Raw genomic sequence first — 13,880 nt, forward strand, 5'->3', positions numbered from 1 at the left:
TAGTTTCTGATGGTGCGTTTTATGTCAGTCAATAGTTTCTGATGGTGCGTTTTATGTCAGTCAAAAGTCTGTGGTGGTGCATTTGGTGTCAGTGAGTAATTTTTGATGGTGTGTTTGATGTCAGTAGTTTCTGATGGTGCGTTTTATGTCAGTCAATAGTTTCTGATGATGCGTTTGATGTCAGTCAAAAGTCTGTGGTAGTGCATTTGAAGTCAGTCAGTAGTTACTTGTGGCGCATTTGATGTCGGATGTAGTTTCTAATGGTGCGTTTGGTATTGTGATGTTGCACAGACCCATGTTGCAAGGATCTGTACACAAGTCCTGGAAACTGAAAACTTCCCAGTTCTTGCGTGCTCACCGGACATGTCACCTGTTGAGCATGTTTGGGATGTTCTAGATCGGCGTATACGACGTTGTGTTCCAGTTCCTGACAATATCTAACAACTACTCACAACCATTGAAGAGGAGTGGACCAACGTTCCACAGACCACAATCAACAACCTGATCTGCGTGTGGTAAAAGGCGGTCACACCAGAAACTGACTGGTTTTCAAATACCCCCCGGGCCCCCACCCAGTACAGTAAAGCTGCACATGTTAGAGTGGCCTTTTATTGTGGTCAGCCTAAGGCACACCTGTACAATAATCATGCTATCTAATCAGCATCTTGATATGCCACACCTGTGAGAAGGATAGATTAACTCGGGAAAGGAGAGGTGCTCACTACCACAGATTTACATGAATGTGTGAACAATATTTGAGAGAAAAAGACCTTTTGTGTACGTAGAAAAAGTCTTAGATGTGTGAGTTCAGCTCATGAAAAATGGGAGCAAAAACAAAAGTGGTACGTTTATATTTTTGTTGTGTAGTTTCTTGTGGTGTGTTTAATGTCAGTCAATAAATTAGATGTTTAATGTCAAGATTATCCCCGTGGCTCAGAGTGTCTTTGTTCAGCATGTGTGGACCAGCAGGACACAAAGTACGTAAATCAGTTAAAAGAAGAGCTGGAAATTAGAAAACGGGTTCCAGATGGAACAGTTTGGACTGGTTCCCGATGAGCTGAGATCAAGAACATTTCAACTGAATGCAGGAATTTAAATTCATTTGAAGTGTTTGTGAAATGTCTTCCTTACTCCTCAAAGGGTAAACGCTGGTTATCCCTCTCGGAGGACTATATTTCAGATGTTTGTCTGGCTGCAGGTCAAACTTGAACCAAATATTTACGTTTACTTACTGTAGCCTCTTCACTCAGTGTCTGCATCATTTTCCACTTTTGACCTCAGTCCAAATAGGATTCATAATGGTTCAGTGAAACCTAGTGAGCTTCTCCATCTGTGAGTCTAACTGCAGCTGGTGAATGATGAGGACACTCACCTCGAAATCCAGAAGAGTTGGAGTGTAGAGAGTGAGATTGACATCCGTCTGCAGAGAAACACACAGTTAGATCAACCCAGACATCCAGACTCATTTACACATTTATTTTTATATTAGTATAAATTTTCAGGATCCAGTGTGTTTGTCAGTTTAAAATGGAAAAGTCTTTTTAGCTTTCTTTTGACATCCATCCGTTTTAGATTCAACCAAAACTTAAAATACAAGATGCTGAAAGACTCACACCAAGACAAGGTAAAAAAAAAAAGGTAAGTGGTTTATTTACAAAGGGGAAGAGGTAAGAGCTGGAACGGGAGGATCTGCAGAAGAGGACCAGAGGTAAGTGAAGATATTGTTTGAATGAGTAGTTTAATGTCTTGAGACTAAAATATATCCTTACTAGATTTGTTTGGGGTTTCAGGCTTTGGGTGGCACTGTCAGGCTGTGGTTCTGTGCTCACAGGTGAGGATGTCCAGGCAAGGAGGTGAGTGGGTGCTGCGGTGAGAGAACAGGAAGGCAGACATAGTCCAATAACCAAGTCTTTTACTGAACTGCAGATGAGGCAGATTTGGAGCTAACAAGGAATGCCAGAGAACATCAAGGAAACCAAGAAGCCCAGGAACAAGAGACGCCGGTAAGTATTAGAATTCAAGTGTTCACACAAGGCATGAGGACAGAGGGTTTAATCACCATCAGTGACAAACGATCGACCAGAGACTTGTGGGAAGGCTCAGTATTAAGAAGGGTAGACTGCTGATGAGCTAATTGAAATCAGCTGTGCTCACTCTGCTTCCACATCACCTGTAATGACATCCAGGAGAGAAGAGAGGGAACCAAACACACCTAACAGTAACAGATGAGGCCTTCTGAGGCTGTCGTCTGTCCTTTCCCTGATCTCTCTTTGCTGCCAACTCCTCGTGTCTCACCTCCTCTGCCTTCTAGAAGCCCTGCCTGACATTCAGGTGCCAGGCTGCATGGTTGTCGGCACTGCTTCCACAAGTATTGATGTTGATACTACACAACTTCATGTCTCTCTTGCAGACATCTTTAAAGCATATGAATGTTTATACGGCAGTTAGAGAGCCTGTTGCTAACACTGCACAGGAGAACCTTGGGAATGAAACATGCATCTATTCTGCATGGCTCAGCCATCGTAGGTGCCTTCCTCTGAGAATGGCGAACACGCTGTTCATGTTGACACGTTCCATGCCCTCTGCATTGGGCACCTGATCCTGTCCCTGGATGTGCAGGATACACCCGAGTAACCTCAGATGGAAGCTGTTGAGCTCTTCTCATGATTTGCATATGTGGTCCATGCTTTGAAGCTGTAGAGGAGAATGCTGAGGACGCAGGGCTGGTGTACGTACAGTTTGTTTTTTTCCGTGAGAGTGGAAATGAACCACACTCTGGCTGAATCTGGCCATACCTGCTGCTGTCTTAGCAATCGTGTTGTTAACCTCTGCATCAACAGAGAGTGAGTTGGAGACAGTGGACCTGATACTCTTCACAACTTCCATGCTCGTCCCATCTAGGTAATGTTTGGAGGAGTGTCTGTGCCCTGCACCATGATGTTTGTCTTTTTTAGACAGATGGTCAGCCCAAATATCTTGCTGGCATGGGGGAGACCAGTAACAAGCTGCTGTTTGCAGAGAGTGATGTCAGGGCAGCATTGTCTGTAAATATCAAAGTACCTCTATGAATTTTGTCTTGGCACAAAGGCGGGCAATTGTAAATTGTAGATGTACACACCCTCGCTGCAGTCCTTAAAGGCGTACTGAGTGAGCATGGAGAAGATGATGCCAAAAATCAATGATGCAAGGACGAACATGCTTTATTCCACTACTGACTGGGAAGAGTTCAGATGTTGAACCATTAAAGCAAGCTGTTGTTTATATCTTCATGAAATGAAATGATAACTGCAAGGAGCCGAGGAGGCAACCAATCTTTTACAGTAGCCAGAAGAGTCTGTTCCAGTTGATGAGGTCAACCGTCTTTGTAAGGTCAGTGAAGGTGATGTAGAGTTGCATCTGCTGCCCTTAGCACTTCTTCTGCACCTGGCGTAGTGAGATCACGTCCACTGCTGAATGGCCAATTTGAAAGCTAATCTAAAACTTTGGATAGACTCGGTGGCCTAAGGTCTGGAGATGTGCCAGGACAGCACAAGCCAAAGTTTTTCTGACTATGCTGAAGAGGACAATACCCCGACAATTGTCACTATGATCATTCTTGTTCTTGTACGATGTTCACTTCTCACATATCCCATGTGGGATGTGTCCTTGTTCTCAGCAGAGGTAGAACAGTTCATGCAGGGGTTGAGGTGGATGGTATCGTTCTCGGGGCCTTCCCAGGTTTAACTGTCAAGTTTAAGCCCGTTTAAACCTGCATTAATTTTATTAGCCTGTGTTAGCATATATTAGCTTGTGTTAGTTTCTTGCTTTAACCCATGTTAGCCTGTATTTGTCAGTGTTAGCTTGTGGTAAATTTTCATTTGCTATTTGTTCAGAGTTTTTGTTGATAGTAGTATTTTCCATATTTAATTCCAAGTTTTAACACGACTCAAAATTGGTCGTTTTAATACTTAGTTTTCATTTCTCTTCTGCTTTTAGATTTTGTAAGATTTTAGCAGGAACACTGTTGTTTAATTTAGGGTTTTATGTGTTGTGGTTTATTCGAGTTGATGTTGAATTTAACAACCATCTCAGAGTGAAAACATGTTCCAATTATTCTGTCAGAAATAAGTAAAAGGGAGGGAAAGATGTTTTATTGATGCTGACTGACTTGTTTAAATACCTGATGTGTTTCTGAACACATAAAAGCTGCAACTTCAGAAGGAAATTATGGACTTTTACAGTATCTGATAAATTTACAACTGACATGTTGATTTACAGTAAGTGATTCCTCATTATTTACTGGTCTGTTTTTTGACTCATGTATCCTGAACAACGCTGAATCCCTTCGGTATGTTCCAGCATATGGTATCCATTCTCATTTTTTACCATAAAAGTCCTGCTGAGGCAGGACATTTCTGCCAAAATACGTTTTATTTAAATCTGGCACACCACCAATAATTAGAAATAAACCCATTCACTAAAATTTGTTTTTGTTCTCTTTGGGACTTTTGGGACCAAACCATGATTCACATGAAATTTTAAGGTCCAGGTTGCTCCAGGAATACGTTATTCATAAACCCACTCCCACCTTCTGGAATATGTGCCTCTATTGGTCATGAGAGCAACTCTGTAAGGAAGTACTCACTGAATATACAATTGATTAACTTTTGGAGTTATTATTCCATTCAAGATGGCCGCTGCAGCTAATTAGCATTAGCCAATACAGTAATTATAATCACTTTTAACTTCACAATCACTGCCTACTTGCTATTGTAACAGATGGAAGATGTTATGAAATTATATTTGTGCCACATAGTTGCACATAGTAAAACTGATGTGCACATGAACCTTCCTTTGAGCCAACATGTCTTGTGCACTCAACATACTAAAACTGTGTTTGTGGTGGGCCATTTTTCTAAAATAATCATATATCCCACTGCTTTCTATGCTATTTGTTCAATGTTTGCATTTCTTCTGGATGCAAGACCATTTTCCAACAACAAAATTGAAACTATAAATATCTGCAGTCACTTTATTAAGTTAATAATGGATGGATATGTGCAATTCCCATTGTACAAAAAATGTAATCAAAATATTTTAAAAGTATAATTGTATAGTCTAATTATTTCTGCAGATATTATTCCGTTCTTCCTGGTCAAATGAACAGGATGTTTTCATTCCTATCAGAAATCAAACATTTTTCAGAGGATGGATGACTTTTCCTGCTCCCATAAGGAGTTACATGAGATGGTTAGACTCTGACTTTGTGACTTTGTTCAGACATTTTAAGCTCAGACTCACAGTTTCAGGTCCTCTGATGAGATGTTTTTGTAAAAGAGCAGGATGTTCAGAAAGTATCAGATGGTTTGAGGTTTTTGCTTCTTTTCCTAGAAATGAAAGTGATATGTGTTGGAAACTTGTCCCTGCATGATTTTACTTTGTCACTCTTAGCTGACAAAATATTTTCGCTTCATATTCTTTTGTCAGATCAGATATTTGTGCAAGAGGAAACATATCCAAACAGGCCCGATGCCTGGAGTCAGTTTCAGAATTTTACAACCGCACTTCTGTTTACGCTTGTTTCTAGATAAATCAAAAAGAAAATTAAGAAGATGTTGGATTTAAGGAAACAGAGCAGATCCTGCCTTACTTGTAAAAAATTTGGACTGCTAGCACCACAGCAGTGGTTCAAAATTCTCAACAATGACTGTACTTTTTAAGACTACTCAACAGGGCTAACATAAAGAAGTCTGTTGGTGACTTATTATCATTCCACCTTCTTAAGCGTGCTGATCTACATCACGGTACGGTTTGCAGACTGTTCGGCTGCTGACCAGAAAACCCCAAATAGAGACATCAGGACAGCAGAGAAAATTATTGGCTGTTCCCTGTCCTCTATGGAGGACATAACCTCCTCTGTGTGTCTCAGCAAGGCCAGGAGCATTACAAAGGACAGTGCACATCCCGCTAATGGTCTGAGCTGTTTCTCCAGCCTTCTAAAAGTTTCTACAAGAGCCTGAAAAGTAAGACAAATAGACTAAAAATGTTTCTGTCCATGGGCTGTCAGATCACTAAGTGCTAAGTAAATTTAATTTAAATTGTTTATTTGAATATCCATACTGTCTCCTCTGTGAATATCCACCTTATTGTGGAGGAGGAGTTTGTGTGCCTGAATAATCCAAGGATCTATGCTGTCTGGGGTAATTGTCCCTGGTATGGTCTCTCAAGACAGATAGGTTCTAGGTGACAAGACAGACAAAGAGGGATTCAGAATGCTCGTTTGGACAGCAAAGAACAAGAAGCTTAATGTCTTTCACCTGGACATGGGTTACCAGGGCCCCACCCTAGAGTCAGGCCTGGGGTAGGGGGTCATTGGCAAGTGCCTGGTGACTGGGCTTCTACCCATGGGACATGAAAGAGTTGCATGGGAGGTAGTGAGCCTTGGGACGCAAGCCATGGCTTACCAAAACTGGATCTTGGAACATGGAACGTTGCCTTTCTGGTGGGGAAGGAGCCTGAGCTTGTGCATGATGTTGAGAGGTACTGACTAAATATAGTCGGGGTCACCTCAGTGGTTGGTATGGGCTCTGGAACTAATCTTTTTGAGAGGGGCTGGACTGTATTTCTACTCTGGAGTTTCTCATGGTGAGAAGTGCCACACTGGTGTGGGTCTACTTATAAAACCCTGGCTTTGTACCTGTGTGTTGTAAGTTTTCTCTAGTAAATGAGAGGGTAGCTTCCCTGCACCTGTGGTTTGGGGAAGGGCTCTGACCGTAGCCCCAAGGTTGCTTGTGCCTCTTGCGGTGGCAATCCTTGAACCTGGTGGTGGACATCCTGAGTGAGGGAGGCTGTCAATCTGAAGGAGTCCTGTCAGGCCTTATTGACTGGTAGGACTCTGGGGGTAGCTGAACAATATTGATGGGCCAAACAGGCTGCAGCCCTGGCTGTTGCTGAGGCAAAAGCTTGATTGGCTTCGAGAAGATTCTGGCACACCATCAGGTGACTGAGGTGGAGAAAGTAGCATTTTACTAACGCCATGTATAGTGAAGGTGGAGTGCTGTTGACCTCAACCAGTGATGTTGCCAGAAGGTGGAAGTAATACTTCTCAGACCTTCTCAATGCCACCAGCACATCTTACACTGTGGGTAGTGCCACTGGATTGTCAAACTGGTAAGGTGTATTCTAAAGTGCTGGAGCAAATAGTCTGATTGATGGTCAAACCTCAGATTGAAGAGGAATAATGTGGGTTTTCATCCCGGTCATGGAACACTGGACCAGCTCTTTACCCTCACTAGGGTCTTTGAGAGGGTGTTTGCCCAACCATTTTACATGTGTTTTGTGGACTTGTAGAAGGCATTCAAGCATGTTCCTTAATGTACACTGGGGAAGAGTCTCTGTGAGTATGGGATTGGTAGTTTGTTGCTATGGGCCATTCAGTCTCTATAGAAGTGGTGTGAGAGTTTGGTTTGCATTGCTGGCATTGTCAGACCCCTTCAGAGTGTGGAATTGGACTCCACACGGGCTGCATCTTTGTCACCAATTCTGTTCTTAACTTTTATGGACAGAATTTCTTAAGGCAGCAGGGGGCTGATGGAGTCTGGTTTGATGACCTCAGGATTCTCTCTCTTCTATTTGCAGATTATGTGGTTATGTTGGCATTATCATGCCATGATCTCCAGCTTTCATTGGAATGCTTCACAGCTGAGGTGAAGCAGCTGAGATGAGAAATTGTGGGCATGTTTCTATCAGATAAGGGTGCATTGCCCTCTCCAGGTTGAAAGTGAGGGAAGTGGAGGAATTCAACCATCTCAGGGTTTTGTTCATGAGTTGGGGAAGAATGGCGCATGAGACCAAAAAATGCATTGATACAACTTCCTTAGTATTGTTGACTCTGTGGCAGTTCATTGTGGTGAAGAAGGAGTTAAGCTGAAATGCAAAGGTCTTTGTTTACCGATTGGTCTACGTTTCTACCCCTTACCTATGGTCACAAAAGTTAAATAAAGGTTGAAAGGATGAGATTGTGGATACAAGTGTTCAAAATTAGTATTTTTCAGCAGAATAGCTGGACTCTCCCTTGGAGATAGGATGAAAAGTTCAATTATCCAAGAGAGACTCAGAGAAGGGACACTGCTCCTCCAAATCAAAAAGGACCAGTTGAGGTGGTTCAGGCATCTGGTAAGGATGGCCCCTGGACACTTCCCTATGTTTTCCAGGCATGTCCAACTGGGAAGAGACTCCAGAGAAGACTCAGGACACACTAGAGAGACTATGTCTCTCAGCAGGCCTGGGAATCCATGGGAACACACGGAAAGAGATGGCTGTGAAAAGAAATGTCTGGACCTTCTTGCTCAAGCTGCTGCCCACGTGACCTGACTCCAGAACAAGTGGAAGATAATGGGTGGATGGACGAAATATCTACACTATGCATTTTGAGGATTGTAGGTGAGTTAGGTTTGACAAAAGGCTTTGAGAACTGCAGCTGTTCATTTCTACACACTTTTTGCAATATTGTTGTAACCCACATGAAACATTGGGCTACTAAACACATATCTGTTATTTAGGTTGTAATACCGGGCAGGTCCAGCAGAGGGCACTCATTTTCTACTTAGTTGAATTTAACCAATGTGGCTTGGTCATTTTTCCCTATATTCTGAGGTATGCTCTTTACACGTGCACTGACCGACCAAACTGTGGACCTTGCAACCTGTCTATGTGGGACAGAAGTGACCACTCATTGAGAATTATCTGTAGAAATCCCAGTGAGAGACCGAGGTGACCGCTTGCTGGGAAATAGCTTGTGGAAATTCCAGTGAGTGAATAACTCAGTTGAGCTCACTTAGCTTGCAACTAATGTATAGATAAGTTAAATATTAAACTGCTAGATATTGAGATATGTCTTTAAACAAACCAATCGGGAATTTGTTGGACTTTGTCCTAATGTTTAATTGCTTTGGTGTGTTTTACATCATTGTGCTGACAGAAATAAGAACAAAAATGCTATCTAAAAAGTTAAGTCTGGTCCTCTGGACATTCAAAAAACAAAACAAAGCAAAACAAACATATCATGATCTGACTGTAGCGTGTTCGAACCCACGTGCAGGAAGAGAATGAGGCTCCAGTAAATGAGTAAAAACAGTGTATTAATTAAATAAACAAAACAAAATGCTGACGGTGCAGCTAACTTATTTCAAGGAGGACACGAAGAGAGACAGGTCATGAAGCCTTAGGACAAGGACAATCCAGAGACAATGACAAGACACCAAGGGGCTGAATATATACAGACACTAACAAGGTGAAATGAGTGACACCTGCGGTGATTAGGATTAGACACAGGTGCGACAGTGCTGTAACACAGGAGGAGAAATGCTGAGGGGTGACAGGCAAACATGAGGAAAAACACAACATGTAAGACAAGACCCCAGAAACCCTACAAAACAAAAACAAAATGTAGAAACAATTCGTCTTTCATCTGAAAGACTTCTTCAGTCTGAGGTGCTGTATTCAGCTCAGTCTTATAAATAGCACCTTCTCATAGTGGATCAACCAGTTTGCCTGAAAATTTTGGAACAGGACAAGGCTATTGACCGTATTCTGTACCACTGACTGTACCCAGGGGAGACCACACCTAGTCTGTATGGTTTACCTAAAATTCACAAACAAGGTGCAAATATATCAAGTTCACATGATAAGATGTAAAGAAATGGCAGGTTGGCTTTCTTGAACTGTGTGAGGTGTACCGCAAACCCACCCACACAGACCAGTATTTGCAGTTTGACTCCCATCACCCTTTGGTGCACAAGTTAGAAGTCAACAGGACTCTGTACCACAAAGCAGACAGTGTCCCCACTAACTCAGGAGCCAAAAGAGCATCTTGGTCTGGCTCTAGCCCTAAATGTACCAGTATTTGTTGTGGTTACTAAGATAGATATGTGTCCAGCTAACATCTTACAAGGTAATCAGTCATTTCAACACTTTTTAACTTTGTTGATGTAAAGTAAAAAGTAATGTGTATGGATTTTGTTGTGTATAGAACTTGACTTAATTCTTTGTTTGCCGTTTATTTTCTAAACACAACATCCCAGTGGCTTTTAAACCCCAAAATACATTACGGCAAAGGCTGGTTCATCCCAAAGATCCAGTCCCCCGGCACAAACAGAGTAATGTTGTGTATGCTGTTCAGTGTCAGAAGGACTGTGATCAGTCTTACATCGAGGAAACTGAACAGCCACTGGCCAAAAGGATGGCCCAGCACAGAAGATCAACATCATCAGGCCAGGACTCTGCAGTCTACACTCATCTCCAGGCCAGCGGTCACTCTTTCAGGGATGAAGATGTTCACATCCTTGATAGAGAGGAACGATGGTTTGAGAAACAAGTAAAGAAAGCAATCTTTGTGAAAATAAATTGTCCATCATTAAACAGTGGAGGCCTCCGGGTTCAACTGTCCCCCTCTTACAATGCTGTGATTGCTAATATCACTCATGTAGTATGACATATGGGGAAATATATTCATACTTTTCACGAGTTCCTCATCTTTCTGACTGTGTAAATGTCGTGCATTGAATCTTAACAGAAATGTAACGAGAGACGTCATTTATCTTTGACCCATCAAATGAATGCGGTCATTTATTTTCAGAATCAAAGTTTAACATCAAACATTTACATTAATTTGGCAAAATATGAAAATAATAACAGACAAGTTTCACAAAAAATGGGCTTCAATCACACGGCGGTGATTGAGGACTTTGCTTCAGATATTTCTAAAATATCTGTACTGATTTTAAGGGAAAGCAGAGTTTAAGATGGAAATGGAGATTTATCTTACAGAGAGATTTGTGAGGGAATTAATCTGTTTGACCAGAAAACGTGCACGCTCCATCAGATCTCAGCTGGCCTCCGGTACACTTAGTCGAAAATAGAACCGTCTACCTGGTTGACGATGAAATCAGCGTCAGCGTAGGTTCCTTTCTGACTCTTTCAGCGTCTCCGTGAGAACTGCCAAACCCTTAGAGAGTCGTACGAGGTTGTTCAAACAGAAGTTATAATCCCAAAACGTCTCTGGATCATCCTGAACGCGTTGCATCCAAGAACTCTAACTCCATCAACTCATCAGCATTCTGTGTGGAACTCATTTCTGAGTGCAGCAACACAGCAACCAACAAACTCCAGCAACTCAGCGTCTCAGCCTCTTGCAACTCTCCAACTCTAGAACTTCTTCAGAACCTCCATCACTCTCAGACTCTTGGACTCTTACAGAACCGGGAAGTTGCCACATTTTAAATGAGTTGACTTCCGGGTCAATTTTAGAGCTTTCTGATTCGTGGATGGACCAGGAAGAGGTGTGGTTTTGTGATGTAAGATGTTATGATAAGTCGAGGTCAGAGAATGAGATTGCTTGACAGACAGAAAAGATTATTGGAGAAACAGCAGACTTCGTGGAGTCTCTACTCTGATTATCTTCTCAAATAGTTAAACATGACATTTTCTTCTCAGTAAACATTTTAGTTGACCAAGACTCGACCTTTCACATACTTACAAAAGCTTGCTCACTGAAGACAGAAAATCAAGAAATGCATATTAACCTGATTTCTTCTTTGAATGAGGAATAAAAAATCATTACTTACTGTTTATGTAAAATAAAATGAGTAGTTCTCTTCAACCTGTAAGCATTGAGTGAAACTAACACAATTTGATTATCAAACATTTGTAAAGTAGTAATGATTATAGAGAATTGTCTTTTCTGCTTGATTAATTCAAGAAAGAAAGTCATCAGATGGCTCAAACTGTATTCAGATCAATGAAATAACAGTCTCTGTCCATCTGATAGATTTGAGGTCAGATCAGGTTCAGATCAGGTTCACTATACTCAGCCTCCTGTGAATAGTAAACAGCCATCAGGGTGCTAATGATCCATCGTTAGGCTGATGGTCCTTCTTGAGCATGTGAGCAGCTGGTTTTGGCTGTCAGCAGCAAACTGGTTGATCCACTATGAGAAGGTGCTATTTATAAGACTGAGCTGAATACAGCTCCTCAGACTGAAAGACGAAATGTTTCTACTTTTTTTGTTTGTTTTGTTTTTTGACTGTCCAGAGAGTCAGATTTAACTTTTTTAGATTTTTCTACCTGGATTATTGAGCATGCATCAGGAAATAAGAATGCTAATCGAGCTAATGCTAGCACTAACCACAGGCACTAATGCTAAAGGCCTGTGTCATTTTACAAGGTTAGAATTAGCTTTACAATGACAAAGAATGTGCTTTTTGTATTCTAAATCATATCGGTTCATTTAAAATACATGCAGTTCATAGTAAGCCATGTTAAACCTATTATAAGTTGTTGTTGGTTAAAATAATAAATGTTGAAGTGTTATAAATTCATTAATCAACATTTAATAGCAAAAGAAAGGTAAAATGTTAATATGCCTGATATGTTATGCAGTCTAAGGTCGTTTTCACACTAGATAGTCTGGTAGACTCGGTTCAGGACCAATATTCATGAGCTTTTGTTTACATTTGAGCTGGTGCGTTTGCATTCACACTGCACTGTGCAGTCGAGTCAACCTGTTGAACCAACCTATTCCCCCGCTCGCCTGTGGGGGCGCTGCACCAAGAACTACTGAAAGAAACGACACAAAAACCTCTGAAGACATGTCTTCTTCTTCTGTAAATAAAAATGAAGTGGCATCAAGTTTTAGCAGTTTTAGGAGTTATATTTTGTAATTTTTCAAAAATGGACTTAGCATGAGCAGAAGATGAGACAGAAGACCATGGAGAATATTGTTTTTCTACACAAGGCAGCTGACGGCTCCATATAAGGTCAGAGCAATGCGTGTTTGTTTACCCTGTGGAGCGGGGCTCGGTCTGTTTACATTCGCACTGCACTCGAACTGCACTGGAGTTCACTTCTACCGGACCGAGACCTAGGTTTTAGCCCGGGCCAGAGTTCGCTTTTTTGTTCTGTGACAGAGTTCGATGGCACGTTCACACCTCCCTAAATGAACCGGACTTTCAAGGAAAACGAGCTAGAGTTCGATTAAAGCGGACTAAACAGGGCTAGTGTGAATGCACCCTAACATTGATTTGGATTAATTTACAAGTTATGCACTGCATATTTAAGTTGTCAATGTATTTTGTTGGTTTAACACTAAAAATACATAACAGTTAACTACTGTTTATTGCATTTCATGGTAGTTCACCATAAACTTAAGCTGATTAAGCTAAAACCTAAAAGGAAAAATATGTGAATGATTTGTATTCTTGCGAAAGGACATGGAATCTCATAATTGAACAGGAACATAATTATTTACTTTCTGCACTTTATGCTGATTGGTTTTATAGAGACTCTGGATTCCTTGATCGTGATGGCGAGCCGAGCCCATGCGAACTGTGGACAGGTGTAAACGGTGGGGCCAGCCGGGACATCATTTCGCAGAAGAACCTTCACAATCCAGAAAATCCATCTTGGGTTACAGATAAGATTCCATACACAACATTGCCTGGGTTGCAACGTTGCTAAAGAATTAAACTTAATTTTATTTTATTTTTTTTCACAAAGAAAAGGGAAAGAGCTCTATTTAATTTTTTCTTGTATTTTTTCACATTTGTAAATAAGTTGTTTTTAAATGCTTTATTGTGTGTGGGGAAGCAATAAAATAATCAGGTCGGTAATCGGTTGGTGTGACATCATTCTCCTGGCAGAACCTAGTAGATGTTTAGTGCCTGTTTCCAACTGGTCCACTTCAAGTGTGCTACATTTTGATGCTGACATTTTGCAGTCTAGACTTGGGGCGCTTTTCAGAGTCAGAGTCAGAGTTTCTTTATTGTCATTCGCACCTCATGTGGTACATGTGGTGGAGCGAAATTATGTACACGGGGTCCCAGTTACATCCAACAATAAAATGT

At 41.4% G+C, this 13,880-nt stretch overlaps 1 protein-coding gene across 1 annotated transcript in view; it reads right to left on the reverse strand.

Moving 5' to 3' along the window:
* The window catches only part of LOC119410982, a 38,865-nt gene that overhangs the window by 7,940 nt on the left and 17,045 nt on the right, over nucleotides 1-13,880 (reverse strand). The window contains exon 8 of the mRNA XM_037677901.1: nucleotides 1,373-1,420. Within this exon, the coding sequence (XP_037533829.1) occupies nucleotides 1,373-1,420 (48 nt within the window). The remainder of the gene's footprint in view (nucleotides 1-1,372; nucleotides 1,421-13,880) is intronic.

This window comes from Nematolebias whitei, chromosome 6 (genome assembly GCF_014905685.2).
Source record: "Nematolebias whitei isolate Nwh7 chromosome 6, NemWhi1, whole genome shotgun sequence".
Lineage (NCBI taxonomy): Eukaryota > Metazoa > Chordata > Actinopteri > Cyprinodontiformes > Rivulidae > Nematolebias > Nematolebias whitei.